The sequence below is a fragment of the Gopherus flavomarginatus genome, chromosome 8, assembly GCF_025201925.1.
Source record: "Gopherus flavomarginatus isolate rGopFla2 chromosome 8, rGopFla2.mat.asm, whole genome shotgun sequence".
NCBI classification, from domain to species: Eukaryota; Metazoa; Chordata; order Testudines; family Testudinidae; genus Gopherus; species Gopherus flavomarginatus.
In genome coordinates, this window is record NC_066624.1 from 56,692,541 (window position 1) to 56,716,446 (window position 23,906).

Genomic DNA, 23,906 nt, shown 5'->3' on the forward strand with positions numbered 1-23,906 from the left:
TGATTTTTCAGAGTACTTAACATTATATTGCACTTTATGTATTCACAGACAGTTCCACTGACATCAGCTACAGTTGACTGCTCAGAACTGATTAGTCAAATCAGACCCGCGGGGTCTCAAGATAGGCACTCAGAAAATGAGAGCCACATAATTAGAGACCATCTCTGACAAGTTTGGTTTCAGTGACTAGCTGCGTAGCAGAGGCAGGGATAGAAACCAATTCTCCAGGGCAGAAGTTAACCAACAAAGATGAGAGCATCCTTTCACTTCCTGCAATCCCCTGCCTTACTCACTAGACACCATCCAATTTCCACAGGAAATGAGACAGCAGTCCTACCGACAACACCTTTCTCTGCTACACAACCCTAATTCATTCCCAGAACACTGTGTAATACTGTGCACTGAATGAGGCAGGAACTCTGTGGAAACCAAATAGTATGTGATCATGTAATTACAGACTGTATCATAATGAATACGCACTAGGGGTCCAAATTAATGATTGCACAAGCAACTTTAACGCCAGCACTTCCCAACTTGTGGGTGCTTGTCCTGCAACCCTAACGTTTTCTGTATGTTCTATAAAATCTATTTTAGAATTTCTTATTGTTAAAGTGTGACTCATTTCAGCATTAGACAAACTTAACAAGAAAACATGTCAAAAGCATTGTACTAATCAGTATTCCTAAAATTATGAAAACCCAAGATTTTTTTTTTTATACTCATGAGACTCACCACCAATGCTACTGTATAACAAGATTTTAACATATATATTTAACACAGAACAGGAAAAGAAAAGCCTATAGCTAACAGGCTGTGACAAAGTTCCTCCTCTACCTTGGTGGGTTCTGCGCTTTTTGGCAGATTTGCTCACCTCACAGATTCACCATGTGGGTCACAAAACAGCCCAGAGACCTTCCCCTCTGGTAAAAACCACAGTCCAGGTCAATTCCTCCTGTGTCTGATCAGGAGTTGGGAGGTCTGAGGGGAACCCGGGCCCGCTCTCTACTCCGGGTTCCAGCCCAGGGCCCTGTGGACTACAGCTGTCTAGAGTGCCTCCTGGTACAGTTGCGCAACAGCTACAACATCCTGGGCTACTTCCCCATGGCCTCCTCCCAACACCTTCTTTATCCTCACCACCGGCCCTTCCTCCTGATGTCTGATAACACTTCTACTCTTCAGTCTTCCAGCAATATGTCTTCTCACTCTCAGCTCCTCTTGCTCCCATGCACACCACAAACTGAAGTGAGCTCCTTTTTAAACTCAGGTGCCCTGATTAGCTAGCCTGTCCTAATTGATTCCAGCAGTTTCTTAACTGGCTTCAGGTGTCTTAATTATCCTGCTTTGTCTTAATTGTTCTAGCAGGTTCCCAATTACTCTAGTGCAGCCCCTGCTCTGGTCACTCAGGGAACAGAAAACTACTCATCCAGTGACCAGTATATTTGCCCTCTACCAGACTCCTGTATCCCACTGGTCTGGATCTGTCACAAGGCCTATAAGCCTATAGCTACAAAACAAGAGTTGAAGTAGATACACTGACCTAGAAATCTAGATTTTTTAATTAAATTTACTGCTTGAGACACACTTTGATACCTACTTAAATCCAATTACTGGAACAATACCCTAAATTCAAAGTTAATTCATTAGCTCTCTTTTTAATCTATACATTTGATTATTGTTATGATAATCTATAGAAGTGTGCATAGAAAGAAACATGCCTCATCACCCACACAGGAAAGTGTGTTTTAATATACAACAATAAGTTTGGGCATACTGTTATTGGCACAATGTGATTAGTCTTATGCTTTCAGTCATCCAAACAGTGGCGCTCCAAGACAAGTCATCCCCAAAAACTGCTTGTTATTCTAACAGAATTGTTTGGCAGACAAAAACCTGAATCATTGAAACTATATAAATGATATAAGCTTGTCAGTACTGTTTCTGAAATCAGTACTTGTGGAGTTGTTATACAAAATAAAATAAATAAATAAAATAAATCTCAGCACTGCATTGCTACATTTCCTAAATAAGCTATTTTTAAAAATTCAGTTGACTACTTTAAGCCTCCTGTTGATGGCCAAGCTGGATGAGCAAGCAACTCAGAGAGGGGATTAGGAAAAAGCAGAAAGCTTACAGGGAATGGAAGAAAGGCAGGATTAGCAAGGGAAGCTACCTTGGTGAGGTCAGAACATGTAGGGATAAAGTGAGGAAGGCTAAAAGCCGCATTGAACTGGACCTTGCAAAGGGAATCAAAACCAATAGTATAAGGTTCTACAGCCACATAAATAAGAAGAAAACAAAGAAAGAAGAAGTGGGGCCGCTATACACTGAGGATGGAATGGAGATTAAGGATAACCTAGGCATGGCCCAATATCTAAATAAGTACTTTGCCTCAGTTTTTAATAAGACTAGTGAGGAGTTTAGCGTTGATGGAAGGATGATAAACGGGAATGTGGATTTGGAGGTGGATATTACCGCAACTGAGGTAGAGGCCAAACTTGAACAGCTTAATGGGACAAAATCGGAGGGCCCGGACAATCTCCATCCGAGGATATTAAAGGAACTGGCGCGTGAAATTGCGAGCCCGTTAGTGAGAATTTTTAAGCAATCGATAAACTCGGGGGTTGTGCCGTATGACTGGAGAATTGCTAACGTAGTTCCTATTTTTAAGAAAGGGAACAAAAGTGATCTGGGTAATTATAGGCCAGTTAGCTTGATGTCTGTAGTATGTAAGGTCTCGGAAAAAATTTTAAGGGAGAAAGTAGTTAAGGACATAGAGGTCAATGGTAATTGGGATGAATTGCAACATGGATTTACTAAAGGCAGATCATGCCAAACCAATCTGATCTCCTTCTTTGAGAAGGTGACGGATTACTTAGATAAAGGAAATGCGATAGATCTAATTTACCTCGATTTCAGTAAGGCGTTTGACACGGTTCCACATTGGGAACTGTTAGTTAAATTGGAAAAGATGGGGATGAATATGAAAGTTGTAAGGTGGATAAGGAACTGGTTATAGGGGAGACTCCAGCGGGTCGTATTGAAGGGTGAACTGTCAGGCTGGAAGGAGGTCACTAGTGGAGTCCCTCAAGGATCAGTTTTGGGACCGATCTTATTTAACCTTTTTATTACTGACCTTGGCACAAAGAGCGGGAATGTGCTAATAAAGTTTGCGGATGACACAAAGCTGGGGGGTATTGCTAACACGGAGAAGGACAGGGATACTATTCAGGAAGATCTGGACCACCTTGTAAACTGGAGTAATAGTAATAGGATGAAATACAATAGTGAAAAGTGCAAGGTCATGCACTTAGGGATTAATAATAAGAATTTTAGATATACGTTGGGGACGCATCAGTTGGAAGCAACAGAGGAGGAGAAGGACCTTGGGGTATTGGTTGATAGCAGGATGACTATGAGCCGCCAATGTGATACGGCTGTTAAAAAAGCAAATGCAATTTTAGGATGCATCAGGTGAGGTATTTCCAGCAAGGATAAGGAGGTGTTAGTACCGTTATATAAGGCGCTGGTGAGACCCCATCTGGAATATTGTGTGCAGTTCTGGTGTCCCATGTTCAAGAAGGATGAATTCAAACTGGAACAGGTCCAGAGACGGGCTACTAGGATGATCCGAGGAATGGAAAACCTGCCTTATGAAGGGAGACTCAAGGAGCTTGGCTTGTTTAGCCTGGCCAAAAGAAGGCTGCGGGGGGATATGCTTGCTCTATATAAATATATCAGGGGGGTTAACGTTAGGGAGGGAGAGGAATTATTTAAGTTTAGTATTAATGTAGGCACGAGGACGAATGGGTACAAACTGGATATTAGGAAGTTTAGACTTGAAATTAGACGAAGGTTTCTAACCATTAGGGGAGTGAAGTTCTGGAACAGCCTTCCGAGGGAAGTAGTGGGGGCAAAAGACTTATCTGGCTTTAAGACTAAGCTTGATAAGTATATGGAGGGGATGTTATGATAGGATAGTTTAATTTGGGCAACTGATCTTAGATTATCACCAGATAAGTCTGCATAATGGTCTGCGGGGAGATGTTGGATGGGATGGGAACTGAGTTACTGCAGAGAATTCCTTCTTGGGTGCTGGCTGGTGAGTCTTGCCCACATGCTCAGGGTTTAACTGATGGCCATATTTGGGGTCGGGAAGGAATTTTCCTCCAGGGCGGATTGGCAGGGGCCCTGGAGGTTTTTCGCCTTCCCCTGCAGCGTGGGGCATGGGTCGCTTGCTGGTGGATTCTCTGCAGCTTGAGGTCTTCAAACCAATTTTGAGGATTTCAATAACTCAGTCCTGGGTTAGGGGTTGTTATAAAAGTGGATGGGTAGGGTTCTGTGGCCTGCCTTGTGCAGGAGGTCAGACTAGATGATCATATTGGTACCTTCTGACCTATGAGTCTATGGGAGACCACCTTGAAGATTACAGCGAGTTGCCACCTTGCTTTAATCTTTGAGTCTATTTCCAGCTTGCAGGTACTGTCAAAGTCTTGTGCTGAATTCCTTTAATGCTAAAACATGCTATAATATCCAAGCAGTAAGGGCAAGCTGTGTTCAGAATTTTAACACTAACCATTTGTTGTTATTTTGGTACATACAAAATCCTCACACCCACCTCTTACACTGGCCAACATTTTCAAACATGCCTACTAATTTTTGTGCCTCAGACTCTGGATGCCCTCCTTGAGATGCCGTAAAGGGTGCCAATTTTCAGAGCTGGGTTTTTCAGCGCTTTCCGAAAATCAGGCCCCTTCAGGCATTTCAAACTGGGTACCCAAAATATCAAGGCACAAAAATTATGTTTCTTGCTTTGAAAGTCTTGGCCAGTTTTATTAAAAAAATAACTAAAATTTAGCTCTTCCCATATCCCACATTTTTCAGTTGACCTACAGAACATAGACTAGTGAAATACAAAGAGACAAGTCTGATTAGTTCCCTCTAAACATGGGTGAACTCTAATTTTTAGCTGAAAATATCATCTTCTCCTTGTCCCTCTTACTTGGACTTTTCCTTTTTCTTATTATACTTCCATCTTTTTAGGAGGCAAAAGATGTACCCGAGTAACACTGCCACACTTTAACTGAAATGCCACCCTATTTATGCAGATGAAATGCCAGCTGAGATCAGCAGTAGATAACTAGCTTTAAATAGTTTTCTGGATTAACTACCTTTGCTCACAAGTATAGCAATCCTCACATTTGGTGTGAACAATGGCTTAAGATGGTTACCACTAGCAGAAAGTGTAGCAATGCTAGTTTCATTAAAAACTGTCAAATCCATTTTATATTTGGTGACAAATGTTTTGAACAAAATGAACTCTCTCTGAATCATAGGTTGTATCAGCTGGAGTTGTCAGAATATGTAGGCAAGCTCTTACATGCCGACTTATCCTATGGCACTACAGAACTGTGGTTAACACTGAAAAAGACAGTCAACCTTTATTTTTCCCCTCTCAAATACATCTACCTGAAGCTGTGACATTTGCTTCCTAGAGTTTTATCTGCAAAACTCGAAGACTTTGCAGTGCTTCAAAAACATCATGATTAAATGGACTGCGTGCATACGAACAACCACACGATGTTATTATTACTATTTAAATTCAGCTTTTAAGACTACCTATTGTTCTTGTTATAAAGACAGCATAAGATATTAATAAACTGACAGTATATGAAAAGGAATATTTAGCATAAGCCTTTTGTTCTTTAGTAGCATGAAAATGACTAACTGGAATCCCCAAATTTCACACTGGCAATCCAGGTACATTAGAATGCACTTCTTTCCCTACTACAATACAAGGAAATTCATGTACACGCACTTCTTTGGGAAAGAAACCACAAGATATTCAACCTCCTGTGCCTTGGATCTACTAGCCAACAGCAAACGAAGGGCCTAATTCGTTATTTCCCTGCACCTTGCAACCATTGTGCTGTGTGGATGAAAAAATGCTAGCATTTTATATTCACTGTGCAACATTCTAAGTGATTAAACAAAGAACCTATTCTGATCTCGTTTATTCAAATAAACTATAAAACAAAAATAGTGTAAGTTTGGAATAACACCACAGAAATCAACGGAGTTACACTGGCGTAAGAAGTAGGGAAGTGTTCAAAATCAGACCCAAAATGCAGGGCAAAAATGAAGTGGGCTACAGTTATTAACCTGTATAGGAAATGTTTAAATTTGTCTGTTCATCTTTACATTAGTGATTTTAAGATCCAGATTTACAAAGGAATTTAGGGGCCTAAAGATGCAGGCAGCTAGTAGAATTCACAAAACCACATAAATAGGTTTAAAAAATCCGAACAGAACCACAGCACTAGTACAATGCTGCGAGACTTGCATCCTAAAACAACTGTAGAGAAACGTTTAAATGTCAAACAAAGAATTCACTAGCATTTCAAGAAGTTGCATAGAAATATCAGTCTTACTTTATTTAAAGGGACATTGTCAGGTTCATTTAGGTTTATAAATCCTTGTTTCTGCAAAATCTTTCTGACTTAAATATGTATAAATTGCACTGAACAATTACTACAGAGAAGGCAAATTCACCACTCTGGAAAATTTGGTGCACACTGCTAAAATAAATTACTGAAACTGTGAGAACCTAACACTTATTTCTTTAACTTGTAAAAAGTTCAGTGTAGATTTGATAGAAATAAGCCTTTACTGAATAATTAAACATCAGACTAGATTAAAAAAACTGCTTTATGAAGCACATTTCTTTTAGCTCTACTTTGAATTTACATCTGTTCTGCAGATGAACTGCTTAATGAAACAGCCTAAAATGTAGTTTGCAGTGCAGTTGTAGCTGTGTCAGTTCCAAAAGCTTGTCTCTCTCACCAACAGAGCTTAGCCAATAAAAGCTATTAATTCACCCACCTTGTCTCTCAAAAAGATAGCTTGAAAGGAATAATCACAAATAAGTCACGAAGTGAACAAAAAGCACCACTACATGAGCACATTGTGGAAAAAGTGCATTACATTAAAAATGTTATTATATTTTCAACTCATCCTGTAGATTTTACATCAGGGTGGATTGATCTAAATCACAGTGATTTAAATCAGTGATCACCAAGCCTTGATTTTAATTAACTTTTTCATTTCCAGTCTTCAGTTGTTTTCTAAAGAAAAGTGCATTCTCACTGACTGATATAACCATTGAAACATGTTGATTTACAACAAAATAGAGCCTTTTCACTAGTTTGGTAGATATTTTTGCTACTTATAAGGGTACACTTACAACTATATACATTTATTCAAACAATTATATAGCTTAATAGTTCCCGATTCTTTTTAAAATGATATATTGCTTATTTACTAAATTAAGTTTTGCTCAAGATTAAGCCTAACTTTTAATCAGGGGTATTTTTAGTAAAAGTCATGGACAGGTCACGGGCAGTAAACAAAAAAATCATGTCCCCTGACCTGTCCATGACTTTTACTAAAAATACCCAACTAAAACTGGGAGGGGCGGGGAGGCACTCAAGGGACACCGCGGGGTTGGTGGGGCTGGGGCAGGCTTCCTGTCCAGCTCCTGGAAAGTGGCAACCCCAGCTCCCTAGCTCTGCCCCAAGCCCCGGTTCTGCAACTCCCACTGGAACCAATGGGAGCTGCAGGGGTGGTGTTTGGCTGCTGGCAGAGGCAGCATGTGGAGCTTGGGGAGCTGAGGGAGATGAGCCTCCCCTCCAGGTAAGCACTCTCCCCAAACTCCTGCTGCTGGGAGGCAATGGGGACCCGAGACTGCCCCAGCAGCAGCCGGTGCACATGGTCCAGGGCCAGCCGCAAGAGGCTGCTGCGGAAGTCACGGATTCTGTGACTTCCATGACCCACACAGAGCCTTACTTATGATATGTTCTGACATGCTGCATCAGGATGGTAACCGGAATTTATTTTTATTAAAACAACCTTAAATGCTTTGGATACATAAACTTCTCTTATCAAAAGATATTTTACATATGCAGCTAAATGATTTATTAGACAGAGTGATTAACTATAGTTAGTGAATTAAACTAATTCTTTTCAGATCAGCCTGGGAAATTTTTCAAATATACCTCAGTTTAAGTTGACTAGAGCTTAAGTTCATACTCGCTTAAATCTCTTGAAAATATAACAGTCTCCTAACTTATTTAGGCTGCCCTATTGTGCCATATTTATAAAGCTTAACCTCAAAAGTTAGAGTCAGGGGAAAAATATCTTTCTTTATAAAGGAAAGCAGACTTTAATTCATAGTTTTTGATAGAGACTTGTGGTTTCAGCACGTTTGTTTTTAAAGCGATATTATAAGTAGGTTAGGCCTTGACATGCTTTGTGTTAAATTCAGATTTCATTTTAAACATAGTTCATAGAACAAAAGGAAACATATCAATTTTTTTTTTGAATCCATCCTGTTTTACAAGCAAAATCAGATCTGTTAAGGGGTTTTAGAAGCAGTATTTTTAGTGGCACTTATTCCTCTATTCTACTTGAAAGAAGCACACCTTTGTGTCTTTAAAAGCATATATGTCACTGTTTACAGGAACAAAGTTAGACCTACCTGTTGTTTAGGTCCATAAGCACACATTCAGATGAACCAGGTAGTCTTGTGCTGAAAATGCTGGACTAGGATTCTGGAAACCTGGGTTCAGAGTCCCAGTTTTATTTCAAATATGCAACCTTGGAAAAAAGTCATTTAATTCTCTGTCTCAGTTCGCCTACATGTAATAGTACTTCTCTACCTCACAGGAGCACTGGAGGAAAACAATCATTAAAGTTTGTGAGGTAGGTTCTAGAATGATGAGGGTCAAGCATGTTATAAATAGAACACTGTCAGCTACATACCTATTGCACTTCTCCCACGTTGGCAGCATTTTTACAAGTGAGTAAGCCCCTTCGTTTTCAGTTTAAACTAGGGCTGTCAAGTGATTTAAAAAAATTAGTCACAATTAATCACATTATTAAACAATAATAAAACTTATTTAAATATCTGTGGATGTTTTCTACATTTTCAAATATATTGATTGTACAGTGCTCACTTTATATTTATTACAAATATTTGCACTGTAAAAAAACAAAAATACTATTTTTCAATTCACCTAATACAAGTACTGTAGTGCAATCTCTATCATGAAAGTTGCATTTACAAATGTAGAATTATGTACAAAAAAATAACTGCACTCTAAAATAATGTAAAACATTAGAGCCTACAGTTCATTCAATCCTATTTCTTGTTCAGCCAATCACCAAGATGAACAAGTTTGTTTACATTTGCAGGAGATAATGGTGCCCACTTCTTGTTTACAATATCATCTGAAAGTGAGAACAGATGTTCGCATGGCACTGTTGTAGCTGGTATTGCAAGATATTTATGTGCCAGATGTGCTAAAGATTCATATGTCCCTTCATGCTTCAACCACCATTCCAGAAGACATGCGTCCATGCTGATGACAGGTTCTGCCTGATAACGATCTAAAGCAGTGCAGCGTTCACTTTCATCATCTGAGTCAGATGCCACCAGCAATAGGTTGGTTTTCTTTTGTGATGGTTCGGGTTCGATAGTTTCCGCATTGAAGTGTTGCTCTTTTAAGACTTCTGAAAGCAGGCTCCACACCTCGCCCCTCTCAGATTTTGGAATGCACTTCAAATTCTTAAACCTTGGATCGAAAGCTGTAGCTATCTTTAGAAATCTCATATTGGTACCTTCTTTGCATTCTGTCAAATTTGCAGTGAAAGTGTTCTTAAAATGAACAATTGCTGGGTCATCATCCGAGACTGCTATAACATGAAATATATGGCAGAACGCAGGTAAAACAGAGCAGGGGACATATAGTTCTCCCCCAAGGAGTTCAGTCACAAATTTAATTAATGCATTTTTTTTTTTTTTATAACAAAGAGTCATCAGCATGGAAGCACATCCTCCAGAATGGTACCGAAGCATGAAGAGGCATATGAATGTTTAACATATCTGGAAAGTAAATATCTTGCAATTCTGGCTACAAAAGTGACATGAAAATGCCTGTTCTCACTTTCTGGTGACATTGTAAATAAGAAGAGGGCAGCATTAACCTCCTGTAAATGAAAACAATCTGGTTTGTCTTAGCGATTGGCTGAAAAAGAAGTAGTACTGCGTGGACTTTTAGGCTCTGAAGTTTACATTGTTTTGTTTTTGAGTGTAGTTAAGTAACAACAAAAAAAGTACATTTGTAAATTGCACTTTCACAACAAAGAAATTGCACTACAGTACTTATAAGGTGAATTGAAAAATGCTATTTCTTTTGTTTATCATTTTTACAGTGCAAATATTTGTAATAAAAAATAATATACACTTTGATTTCAATTACAACACAGAATACAGTATATATGAAAATGTAAAAAAAACAAAATACTTAATGAATTTTCATTGGTATTCTGTTGTTTAACAGTGTGATTAAAACTGCAATTAATCGTGATAAAATTTGAGTTAATAGCATGAGTTAACTGCAATTAATCAACAGCCCTAGTTTAAACTGATTTTTACAGAAAAAATCCTGGGTTTTACAAAAAGTATTATTCTTTTTTCCCTCCCAATTTTCACCCTACTTTTGGGTCAAATATATATAAAAATTACTTGTTTTATTAGGAAGACACAATACATTGCATGAGATATATGTTTTACGATAACGCATTAATGTTTGAACAGACTAATGAATCTCACACCCATTTCAAGCTGTTAGATAATGGTTTAGAGATCTGACACACTAAAATGAGAAGAAAATGAAAATCTATATCAGAATGTGTTTCAGAACACAAGAAAGTACTGGAAAGTTTTAATAAAAACAAAAGCAGGAGAAAAGGGTGAAGTTGAGTGTATGAGCTGCAAACGGTGTGGCCCAATTATTAAATGTAAATATTTACAGGCTAATAGTTCTGAATCTAAATAGTAAACTGTTTATTCAAATGAAAAGTTTTATTTGGGGATTAGAGATCTATTGTTTTCTTAAACTCAGAGGTGGCATTATGTTTGAGTACTTTTTAGTTCTGCAGCAAACCACACTGAATTCCATTCACCAAAGCTTTAATCTGCTGAATACATTTTCTCCTATCCTTCAGTCCACCAAAATAAACCCTGATATTAACCCAGAAAAAATAAGTTTTTTGCACCTATTTTACCTGTTTTTGTTGTAATAACAAACACTGATACATTTCTGGGAAAATTAAATAAAATAAACACCAAAAACAAAAGGCCCTACAAGTGAGATATTCAGTACACAAGAACCCTTTGAAAGCCCACAGAGGTGTCAGAGATGTTTTTTTTTTTTGTTTCTTTAAAAAGGTTCAATGGGATATTTACAGGTTTTGGTGAGAGTAGATTTAGGGCCCAACAACCTTGACAGTTAACACAAATTGTCATCTACTGCACTGAGAAAGAACAAACATATTTGCTTCCAGTTACAGCAATCTTAGATGTTGTCTGTAATTTGAATGGGTAGAAAATTTTCATATGGAACTGTGAGTCCCTTTAAAAGTGAACGATAATCTTATATTTGTCTTTTTTAACTGTTCCCTGTTTGTGTAGGTTAGATTTTGATCATACACAGGTATCTGACTGAAAATGATAAATTCCTTCATTACACTAACAACGTAACTGGACTTCAGAAGGCTCATTTATAAACATTAATATAGGAGTGTATGTACACAATTCTCTGCAGCACCTTTTCATTTTTGTTATACGCATTTGCATGTGAAGCCTGATCTATATTGTCCTGGTGAAGAAGTCAACCAAAGTTAACATTTCTTGCATTGATTAGTCTTAACTGCCAAGTGCCATTTGCTAAACATGCACCTTACTGAGCACTTGCCATAAGTGCCACAAACAAACAACTTTAATAGTTTCATATTCCAATAAATGTTTCTCATTTTTAAGAAATCTGATCACACATTTTCAGGTATTCTGAAGGTGTGAACAGTTAGATTATAAAAAGTGACAATCAAAACTGACCAAATGTTTAGGCTTCATAAAAGTTTCACAGAAGCTAAGAATACCAAAAATATTTTCAACAGGGAGACAACCAATGGAAAAGTTTTTAAAGACATTGCAGCATTACAGTAGTACACAAGAACCTGAGAAATGCAAGAAGAAATTAGATTAAAAGTATTTTTTTTAACTAGATGGAGTCTTTTCCGCTCCTCAAACTAGCAAGAAGAGACAGTAGTGCTATGTCATTTGAAAGATAATTGTTTCCCTGTATAATTATAATCAAAATCTCAGATTCGAACTGTAAATGATGTTACTAAGGCAGGGGTCGGCAACCTCTGGCATGTGGCTACCCAGGGTTAGCACCCTGGCGGGCCAGGCCAGTTTGTTTACCTGCTGCACCAACAGGTTTAGCCGATCACGGCTCCCACTGGCCACGGTTCGCTGTCTCAGGCCAACAGGGGTGCGGAAAGCCGCAGCCAGCACATCCCTTGCCCGCGCTGCTTCCTGCCACCCCCATTGGCCTGGGACGGCGATGCAGCAGGTAAAAAAACTGGCTCAGCCCGCCAGGGTGCTTACCCCTGCATTAAGGTATTTCAGACCAATTATAGTTAGTCTAAATGGTCAAGGACAGAAACAGTCTGTTTATGCTCATTTCATTCCAGCACAGGACTCTTGTAAACAAATAACTAACATTAACACCTTGATACTAGCTCCAGAAATGAAAATAGTGTACAGTGTTCCATGTTAAAAGGGAATCAGATGAATAATGTTTAACATGGGAATTCCAACTGCAGTCTACTTTTCAGAACCTTTGTAATACTCAGAGCTTTGACATACATACCAGCTGTCCTCTTCATCACTGTAGTTCCCAAATTCTAGCACTTCCACTTCATCCAAAGCAGTATCATTCAAGAAGCTTTCTAAATCTCCACTCTCTTCATTTAGATTCTGTTCACTCATTTTTACAGATGGATGAATACCTATAGTGATTAAGTCTTCCACGAGTTCTGTGCTGCTACTCCTATCCAGACTTGAAGAACAGCTGACATTAACATCATTCTGCATTTCTGCATCATTCATATATTTTGAGTTGGGAGACACTTTCTCAGTAATACTAGGGAGGCTATAATGCATTTGTATATCCACATCTTTTTTTAAGCAGTCGCTCTCTTTCACCTCTCTTCTTATTTTACTTAGTTTGTCATGTACATCTGCCATAATCTGTAATTCTTGCTTCTCTGTTATAGTGTTGATGCTATTGTTAATTTCCATTCCATTGAGCCCTGAGTTATGATTATTTACACCCGTGTTTGTTTGTGTATTTGTCCCTAGCAAATTTCTGTGGCTCCTAGTTCTCAGCTGCTGATTCTGGATCTCAAGTCTTCTCACTAGTTCCTGCAGCTTTCGCACCTCCTCCAGCTCTGGGTGCACCTGATCAGTACCTGGTTCTGTCTCAGATCCCATTGCAGAATTCTCTGTTGAGCCGCGCCCCAAGTCAGGTTCAATGGCATGGTCCTGCTGTATGACAGGAGCGCTCCCAGGAACTACCATTTTCGAGACACACACAGCCTCACTGTAAGACATCAAAATATAGAAATTTAAGTGCATAAAGATGTACAATATCATTTTAAAATAAAGCCTGGTTTTACACAAAAATTCTGACATTTTATAAGCTGAAACTAATGACCTTTGGGGTAGGATAATGTTTACATTTGAAGACTATATGCCATAGATTAGATCCACCAAAATCAGTTTAAGTACATTAATCCAATGCTGACTTCAAATATTTTCCAACCACAATATAAGGTTATAAATTCATTGAAATAACTGGATATCACTAAGAGATTCAGAAGCAACGTATGCCTATCTTTGTTAGATATATTAAGGTGAACTTGTGTGCCAGAGGCAGTTTGGCCCCAGACATATTACAGAACATATTACATGTATCCTTTCAAAGTACTTAGTTTGCGCAACTATTGTTAGAAATTAGATTAAACCAATTTCCTTGCACGCAGTCATTTACAGTAGTTTAGTTTCCATCTGTTTACATACAAATACATTGAAAAAAAATACTGACTGAACAGAGTCAGGAAGTAGAGCAAGATGCTCATCTCAGACAATGGAAAACAAAGAAAATGGTAAAACACTTTGTGCAAGAGTTAACACTAGAAAAACACTTCAGAAAATATTACTATTGGCTCCGCTAAAACATGATGCACTAACTATATTAAATCAGTAATAACAGCACCTCAGTTATTGTGGAACACATGAAAGTAATCGTAAGTAATGTTTTTACTAGCGTGCTTTTCTTGTTGCAGTGGAAAAATTTAAGAAGCAAACTCTCTGATCAAGAAATAAAATATCAGCAAAGAACAAAATATCAGACCTCATATTACAGGCTCCAATATGTTTTTGGAAGATAAACATGTGCTGTTCTTGAGTTAAGTGCTATTGTCTGTCTTCAAGCAATTATGGTGGTTGTGTTGACTAAAAAAAGGGTATGTATAGAACTATCAGTCAGCCCTAAATTGCATACATATGCAAACTTGAAAAACCCTAATGCTAGAAAATATGCATCCTTCACTTTCATTACCACCATTTTATACTTCTTAACCAGTCATCATAATTATAATAACTATACAAAGAAAGTTACACAAAAAGATATTTGAGCTGCATATTTACTTACTGAAGTCATCCAGAAAATCTTCTGATTTTTTCCTGTGCAACCTTTGAAACATAAAAAGAACAGCTGAATTAGTTCCAAAACTGACCCTTCATTTAAAAGCCTCCCTTGTAATTTCAAGTTAGTGTACCATGATACAGCAAGCAAACACACACACACACGACAATTCTGGCCACGTCCATTTTATTGTGGGGAAAAAAAGAAAAAAAAAGTTACAAGGACACAACCAACTTGAATTCTAATCAATCAAAACACACACTGACACCGTTTCAGGTGCTACATCTGTACTGAGAATCCCGGCCAGTTTTTGTGGGTTTATAGTCAAGTTCTCTCTCTCACCACTTCTCTGGAGCTGCCTGAAAGACCCACAAAAAACAAGGAAAACTGCCAAACTATACAGAGGAAACAGTGAAAAAAAGACTACACAAAGTGCAGTCAAATGCATAAAGTAAACAAACTGGAAAAAAAACAGAAAATTGTTTTCCTTCCAATGTCTCCGTTACCTTATGTTATTTATAACAACAATACTTAATTTCTACAGGAAAAAGTGTGGAGGAGGGGGCTGTTTGTTTTAAGTTGATGCTGCATTTTTCCCCCTTGATTATCTATATACAAGATGAACGTTTACAGTTTAGACTAAGGTATTGTTTCTAAAGGCTTTGAACAAAAGGATGCTACAAGTGAACTGAATTTACTTTAAACAGTACTACTTAAAAGTTATGCATGAGGAAAAATGGTACTGAGGTTGTTTTGGCATGGGGAACTCAAACTTGTTTGAGCTACAAAGCAATCCAAAAGCCAGTAACAAGCTTAGATTAGAAGCCTCTTCTGTCAATCCATTTGATCACTAAGTAAAAAACAAGTTATTTAAGAGGTATGGTTCAGCAAGGCCCTGAGGGAATCAGCATCAGAAGGGAATTTAAAACTTCCATTCTCACAGCAGAACACGGTGAACCAAAAGGGAAAAATAAAGAGCTTTGTCACTTGCATAATCAACTCCATCAAAGACTAAAGGAAATAAAGCTAGATTTTGTTTCACTGGGAAAACAGGCAAACAGATTAAAGAAACATCAGCCCTTCCACAAACAAACCAAATCTAGAGATCAAAGGCAACTACCAAATAAGCAGTAGTAGTAACATAGTATAAAAACACTGTTTTTTTAAAACCCTGCAGTTCACTACTAAAAATGAGTAGCCATAAAATAACGATTTAGATATCCTGAAAAGTAACATCTAGATTTTAACAGCGACAGCAGGGAGATGGACTCCCCCTGTGATAAATGACAAGGGATACAGCAGAAATGAACAATTGCCTAGGTTTCCCCACCCCTAGCATCAGCAAGGTCATTTCATAAAGAGCCCTTCCTCCTGCAGCCAAACGCAAACCCCCCTTCCTTTGGGCAAAGAGGCAGGGTTTATCCCAACAAAGCAGGCCGGTGTGCTTGCATTTTTCAGCCCAGTGCATTGCCTTTCCGGCCAACCTGTCAAGGGGGTTGATGGTAATGCAAAACCAAAGGCAAGAAACGAACCCACCACTCGCTGCGGGCCATGCGGGCTGCTCAGGGAGAATCCGGCTTCACCGCCTCCCTAGGGACACCCACAGCGACCACCGCGCCCGATCGCACACGCCCCTGATGCGCAGGGAGGGATGGACAGCCCCGGCCTGCTTCGCTGGCCGCACAATGACACCAGCCCGTGTCCGGCGGAGAACTAGGTCGGGGAGGATTAAAGTCGGGGACAAGCGCCAAGAGGGAACCGCGTGAAAAGCACAAACCCCTTAAAGGGGGGCGGGGAATCCCCAGGGGCCCAGCAAGGGGGGGGGGCCGCAGGGGGCGCTGCCCGGTGAGGCGGAGCCCGTGGGGGGGTGGCTGCTGCGGTAGCCCATGAAGCGGCGAACGGAGGCCGCGCTGCTGGCTGGGGGGGAGCGGCCTCCGCACACACGGTACCTGCTGCGCTGCCGGTCCCAGGCTCGCGCCGCTGCCGCCTTTCCCCAGCTACAGTTGGAGCCTCTTTCGCTCCTGGAGGGGGAGGCTGCGGCGCGCGCATTCGAGCCCCGCCCCCCCGCAGCCGCCAGCCAAGTTGGCGCAGGGATAGTAGAGCGGAGCGCGCTCCGGCTGCTGCGGCAGGGGCAGGCTCTGCACTGAGCTCCCCCTGGGCGTCAAGGGCTGCATGAAAGCGAAATTTGATGCTATGGGACAAGGCTGCCGCCCCGGGCAAGCCCGCCCCCTGCGAAGTTGTATGCAAATTATGGACATCAGCGTTCAGAGAGTATGCAAATTGCTGTGTGAAACATGCGGGTCTTTACACCTTCTTTTGTGCAGTGGGCATGCGTGTTCCTATGTGCCCTGGGGTTACCCGCTTTCTGATTGCAGAAAACCAAACACCATTGCTCCGTCCCCTGCCCCCGCACCTTCTCTAAAGCGCCTCCCCCCCTCCAGCCCCTCTCCCTCATTTGATCTCCCCAACCCTCCTTCACTTTCACCAGGCTGGGGCAAGGGGTTGGGGTGCAGAAGGATGTGAGGGCTCCTGCTGGGGGTACAGGCTCTAGGGTGGTGCCAGGGATGAGGAGTGTGCGATACAGGAGGAGGATCCAGTATGGGGAGGTAGGCTGAAGGGGTAGGAGGGATAGCTCAGTGGTTTGAGCATTGGCCTGCTAAACCCAGGGTTGTGAGTTCAATCCTTGAGGGGGCCATTTGGGGATTGGTCCTGCTTTAAGCAGGGAGTTGGACTAGATGATCTTCTGAGGTCCCTTCCAACCCTATAAGAATCTATGATTCACTCCAGCTGGGGGTGTGGGCTCTGGGATGTGGCTGGAGATGAGGTGTTTGTGTGCAGGAAGGGGTTCTGGGATGGAGCAGGGGGTTGGGGTTCAGGAAGCAGTGAAGGCTCTGGCTTAGGGTACAGGCTCTGGGGGGGGGGTGAGGATGAGGGGTTTGGAGTGCAGGAGGGGGCTCTGGGCTGGGGTGAGGATTTGTGGTGTGGGCTCTGGGCAGTGCTTATCTTAGGCAGCTCCAAAAAACAGCTAGCGGGCCCCTAGGTGGAGGTGTGGCCAGGCACCTCTGCATGCTGCCCATGCCTGCAGGCTCTGTCCTCAGCTCTCATTGGCTAGAGTTCCCAGCCAATGGGAGCTGTAGGGGCAGCACACAGAGCCCCCATGGCCACTCTTGCACCTAGGAGGCAGACATGGCAGCTGCAAGAGCAGGCAGAGAGTCTGCCTTAGTCCCTCTGCACTGCTGACTGGACTTCTAGCATCTCAGTCAGTGGTGCTGATCAGATCAGCCAGGGTCCCTTTTCCAGCAGACATCCAGTCAAAAACTGGACACCTAGCAAACCTAGTCCTAAGGTGTCAGTAGATATTGCAATCTTATGTGGGAGACTTGAGGATACTTTAGGTGGGAGGCATGGACAACAAATGAACCAATGAGCACTTTGTGTGTAAATTCAAGCAGACTCAGGGCCCTATTGATCCTTCAACCCAAAGAAAAGGTGTAGTGCAGTGCATTCCAGGGAGGAGGGCCAGTGTAGTAATATCATCAGCCTGAAGGGTTCAATAACTATGAGCCAGATGTCAAAAAATCATGAGATTGGCTTTAAAACCAAGAGATTTTTTTAAAATAATAAAGTTGGGATTCTTTTTATTTGCCTTCCTTCTGAATCCTTAGGGTGCACACAGGTCACTTTTTCAAGTGCAACCCTGAGGGCTAGAAACTTACTTTTTAAAAATGAAACTGAGATTCTTACACAATCAGTTGACTCTAGGAGCTGATGCCTTAAGAAAAATATCAAATACCACAAGACTCACAACAAAATCACAAGCGTTAGCAACAGTGATGTAGAGCTCTTATTCAGCTCTGTACTAGGCAGGAAGGCCCTCAGAGTGAGATGATCTCAAGAGAGCATTTCCATCTGCTTCAAGGCCTTTTATACTGTCAGAGTAGTATTAAAGAGCTTAGTGTGAATAAGGCCCTTTATATGTAACAAAAATTTTACACATTAGCTAAATCTATAAAAACATCAGATCGCCAATCTATTATGCTTAGCATGGTTTCTAATGAGAAAAAAATATGACTTTATCTAAGGCTTTGTCTGCACAGTTTTTGTACCAGTATATCTATTTTCCTTTGGGGGTGATTTTTTTAATGAAATAGTTTAATCAGTATAACTTCTAGAGTGAACATAGTTACACTGGTATTTATGTTCCTTATACAAATATAGCTTATTCCCCTTCTCTTTGGGAATAGCTATATCACTGTAAGACACCTTTATACAAATATAATTGTTTCCACAGTAGGAGGTAATACCACTTTAACTATACCGGTATAGGTAAAGTGTTATAATTTGTGTGTGTAGATAAAGATAATGTGCCACTTTGTCCCATTAAGGAAATTCTGTTGCTGGAGACTAAAGACGCATTAAGGGTTATTTTTGCTCTGAGGATTCAGTATGCTCACACAATTCACTAATCAAGCTTGGTAGCTGTGGGCACCAGGAATTCATCTTTTTGTAACAACTCTGACATCCGATCCCATTCTCTTCCTACATCAAAAAATATTGGAAAAAATTATGCATGCAGCACCACCCTGGGATGGGACTCTGACACTACACCCATGCAATATTCTGTAAACAGAACAGAACACATTCTGACACACTGATTAAAACAAGAGATTGTAAATGCTGTTTTGGTCTGTTGTCTTTAGTAGACTTTTGGGGAAAATCCATAAAAGAACAAGGGTATTTGGAATAAACTGTATATAGAGTAAAATTGGTGTCTTCTAATGCGCACATGGTTATAAAAAGTGAAAAAAATGTGGCTTTTTTGGATTTTGCAAAACCCTGAGATTTGCCATGATGAGGATAGCAGCAGGTGTGTTTATAACTTTGAGTTAGTTTCCCAGACCTGAAGAAGAGCTCTGTGTAAGTTCAAAAGTGTGTCTCTCTCACCAACAGCAGTTGGTCCAATAAAATATATTCTCTCTCCCCGCCCCTGGTCTATCACGCTTCTTGATAAAATTGCACTTTAGAAGGGATTTCAAGTTCACACACATGAAGCAGCAATACAAATAAATATAACTAAGTATGCGTGGGAAATCTGGCATGATATCTGAGCTAATGCTTTGCACTGATACAGCAACTATCATCTAATGAGCTCCCAGAGCTGTGCAGAAATGGACATTGTCATAATCTCCTTTTCACACAGGAAAGAAAAAGCCCATGGTCGAGGGCTCAGGAGGAATAAATCTTCATGAGATTTCCCTCAAATTGTTCCGTCGGGGACTTGGCTTTGCTCCCTTATTATTATCTTTCCTAAAACTCTGTGGAGGCAGGAGGAAGATTTATATCTATCTCCTATCCTGATTCTCCCAGTCTGCACCCCTTTTCTGCACAGATCCCTAGATAAGCCCCAGGGGCTCTTTGGGGTATGGAGAAAGTTGTTTGACTTTGCTTCTGCATGGGAGAGGAAAAATACACATGCCGAGGGTCTCTTCTGCATAGATGCCGACTCCGTGGACGCTCTGGGGCTGGAGCACCCACGGGGAAAAATTGGTGGGTGCTCTGCACTCACGTGCAGCTCCCCACCCCCCCCAGCTCCACTCCACCTCCTCCCCTGAGCATGCCGCCACATCCTTCTTCTCCCCCTACCTCCCTGCGCTTGCGCCGTGAAACAACTGTTTGACACGGCAAGCCTGGGAGGGAGAGGGGAGGATGGGGAACGTGGCATGCTTGGGGGAGGAGGTGGGGCTGGCGCAGGGATTTGGGGAGGGTTCCAAAAGGGGCAGAGTTAGGGTGGGAACTTTGGGGCAGGGGTGACATTGGGGCTGGGCCAGGGGCACAAGCACCCACTGGTGCAGCAAAAAGTTGGTGCCTGTGCTCTTCTGCATGCAGATCTGGAGACATGACCCCCAACTCAATCAGGAATAGAATCCAGGTCTACTAACCCCGATTTCTTCTGCTGTAACCAGAAAGTCTCCCAATCTGTCAGCTGTGTTCCTCACCCACTCCCTATGTGAAATGCTTGTTTGTAATTTATCCCTGAAAGGAGGACTGCATGTACTTTTCTAAATGGACTCCCAGGTCATTCAGATCCAACCAGGGCTTTGGAGCAATCAAATTTTTTAATTGTTCTGCTCCAGCTCTGCTCCGGCACCAATAGTGATTGCTCCAGCTCCGCTCCATGCTCCAACTCAAATTAATTTTTAACAATAAAAAAGTGCATACTGCAATTTTGAAAAAACATTTTTATTCAGACTTTTAAAACAATTTAAATGTTATCAAGAATGATGCAAACTAGAATCATTCATAATTAATTCTGTAAAAAATTATTGCAGCAATCAAGTAGTCTTTCATAGCTTGCTGCAAATCATTAAAAATTAACTTTAAAGCCAAAAACAGTCACTCTACACTAGCTTGAGTTGTTGGCATGCTCAAAGCAATTCCACAGGCAGCCTGAATGTAGTGTGGATAGCTGTGAATGGCCTCAAAAACACACTTAACTTTTAGCCTCCTAATAGACTCCATCACCTCACAATCTTCCTGAAAGTTTCTCTCAAATAATGCTTCATTACAATTATGAATCACAGAAACTCGCTGGGGTCTTTCTTGTTTATCCAGTTCCTTTTCGAAGTTGTCATCTTCTGAAAAATTGATGGTTGAATTATCTCCATTTCCCCATGATGGTTGAAGATGTCTCAGGGAAACAAGTTCAGAGTGCGCGAACAAGTTCAGAGTAGAGACGGAAGTTTGAGAACAGCCTGCTATTTCTGAAAGATATGAACTTTCTGAAACCGCAAATTCGATTGTTGATGACTCCTTTTGTGGCATTTCATTTTCTTCAACCTCTTTCACCGAGTTCAAATGTAGCAATAGATTTTGTTTTTCGAGTTGTCGAGCAATATCAAGGAGTCCTTCCTTTGCTTTTGGTATTTCCCATGAGGTAAGAAGAATCCAATACAGCAGATCAACATAAACTCCAGCAAGGACATGAATATTGTCAAAAAGCTTCTCTTCACGTTTCTGCATGGAGGATAGAATTCTTTCTCCAATTTGTCCAATATTTTCTTGCAAGAATTTTGACAGTTTTCACCATTCCTCATTAAAACTCCTGGGGTTACATCAACAGCTTGAAGATTCATGGTTGTTTGGTTTGGCTTTGCCAAGAGGTCTCACAGGTTCTTCACTTTGTCCCATTCAGCTTTTGTTAACTTGAGTTCTCTTGTTCCAGCAGCAGCCACTTGTTCACAGTAAGATTGAAAAATGAAAAGCCGATCAATCATCCCAAATGTTGAACCCCAGCAAGTCACAGTATCCAATGACTGAACTACCCCATGTAGATCAAGCAGAACACTTCGAATACTTGGGGTTTGTAGTTTGACAATTACTTGTCGAATTTTTGCCAGAAATTTCTTCACATGTTCTTTGTTCAGGCCATCCCAGATTGCCAACTGAAGAGTGTGAATACCACACCTCATCAGCTGAACTTTTGAGTCATCCTCATGAAACCATGTTAGAAGTATGAGGCTAGGGTCATTAACCCATTGTGCAGCAGCGTCCATGTTGAGTTCAATTTAATCCATTCCTTTAGTTCCTTCATCAGGCAAAATAGCTTCAGTTCTGTCCACATCCCTGTTCTCAGAGGTCGGAATGGTTTCATTGTCCTCACTGAAATTTTTGACGGCACTTGTCACGTTTGCTGCATTGTCAATGCAGATGCTCAGCACTTGCATTTCACTGATCTCAAATTTTTCTAAAGTAGCTTTTCACGTACGAAGAATTGTGACACCCTTCAATGTCAATTATGTCCAAGGTTTTTACCACAGCTTTATCTTTTCCTTCTTCGTAGAACTGAGCATTGATTGCAATGAAATTTCTGTTTCCACGGGTTGCCGCATCCATTTTCAGGTAGCACAATTTTTGCTCCAAAGCTTTCTTCAACTCTTTGCAACTAGACTCAGCTGTGCTGACAACTAAACGATGAACCGCATTATGCCCCATCGAAATGCCAAGCTGCCAACCCATTTCACCTGCAATTTTTTGGAATCCTTTGTTCTTTAGCCTGAAGGTAGTGAGCGGTGTTGAACTCAAGCAAACCATTTCCATCAGCCCTTCACGGAAAGTATTGGTATCCATGGTGACTGTAACCTTTGAGGATTTCAAATATGAGTCATGTTTTGTTTGCTCAATTTTGGGTTTCTTTTCAGATGAAGCTCCGCAAAAAATCTTTTCTCCAGGAGTTTTCAAAGAGCCAGATAAATGTCATTTAGCCACATCAGCTTTCTGTTTTGCTTCATCTTCCTGGTCCTTTTTTGTAACCAGAGCCACATAGTTATGTTTTACATGCCGCCAAAGGTTGAAACTTCTCACAGCACTTGCTTCACTTGTCTTGAAGCTACATGGATTCCTTTTCCACCTTGCATGTTGCTGATTTCTTCTTTGCTTTTCTCAAATTTTGGCTTTTCAAATTCAAAAGTAAAGACATGGTTGAGATCCTTTTCCGTAAATCGGCTATCAATCATGGGGGGCAGATTTGATTTTTTTGTTGAAGCCATGGCCAGATTTTCTTGTGCTGCTACCACATCCAAATGTTTCTTGTTATGATCTTCGAAAAGCAATGAACAAAACATTACATTTCTTTATAACGTACCTGCTTGTGATATCTTAACCACACAAGGTACTTTGAATTTATTTTGGATTTTCTGGACAAAAATGATCACATTTTCTTTTTACACAAAATTATTATTAAAGTATATTTTAATATTTTACAAGTTTCTTGCAGTTTTAATGAAGAAAGAATTTTTTTAATATACATAATATAAATTTTTATTTATAAATTACAAGTTAGTTTTTCTTATGAAATTTTGTGGTAAAAATACTCGAAATAATTTCTAAGTTTTTAATTAATATCTCAAAAATGCTTTAATATAGATATATCAGTGAAATTTGGTATGTGCCATAGTATTAGTACGTGCTATCACTGTTCTACAACATTGATTGTTGGGAAGTAACGATGCTACACGTAACAAGGTTGAAAATAAACTTTAATGGGAAAGCGGATTCAAATTGCAAGCACAGTCCTTTTAGTAAAGAGAGTAAATTTTTGGAAATATGTTTTTGCTTCATCAGCCTGAATAGATTATACAAGATAGAGCAAATAACAGGTTCTATCTTGTATAATGTTTCCAGGCTGATGAAGGAAAAACGTATTTCTGAAAATTTGCTCTCTTCACTAAAAGGACTGTGCTTGCAATTTGAATCCGCTTTCCCGTTAAAGTTTGTTTCCAACATTCCATCATACAA

General features: G+C 40.4%; 1 protein-coding gene across 7 annotated transcripts in view; it reads right to left on the reverse strand.

Annotated features, from left to right (window-relative positions):
- The window catches only part of LOC127056972 (SLAIN motif-containing protein-like), a 69,363-nt gene extending 52,691 nt beyond the window's left edge, over positions 1 to 16,672 (reverse strand). For 4 of the 7 annotated variants that reach the window (XM_050965468.1, XM_050965467.1, XM_050965466.1 and 1 more), the window contains exons 1-3: positions 16,562 to 16,672; positions 14,619 to 14,659; positions 12,774 to 13,505 (exon numbers count right to left, since the gene is read on the reverse strand). In XM_050965468.1, coding sequence (XP_050821425.1) covers positions 12,774 to 13,483 — 710 coding nt within the window. In that variant the 5' untranslated portion in view covers positions 13,484 to 13,505; positions 14,619 to 14,659; positions 16,562 to 16,672. Of the gene's footprint in view, positions 1 to 12,773; positions 13,506 to 14,618; positions 14,660 to 16,144; positions 16,421 to 16,561 lie in introns of those variants that run through there. The other 3 variants (XM_050965463.1, XM_050965464.1, XM_050965462.1) reach the window with 3 other exon arrangements.
- Positions 16,673 to 23,906: the final 7,234 nt, after the last annotated feature.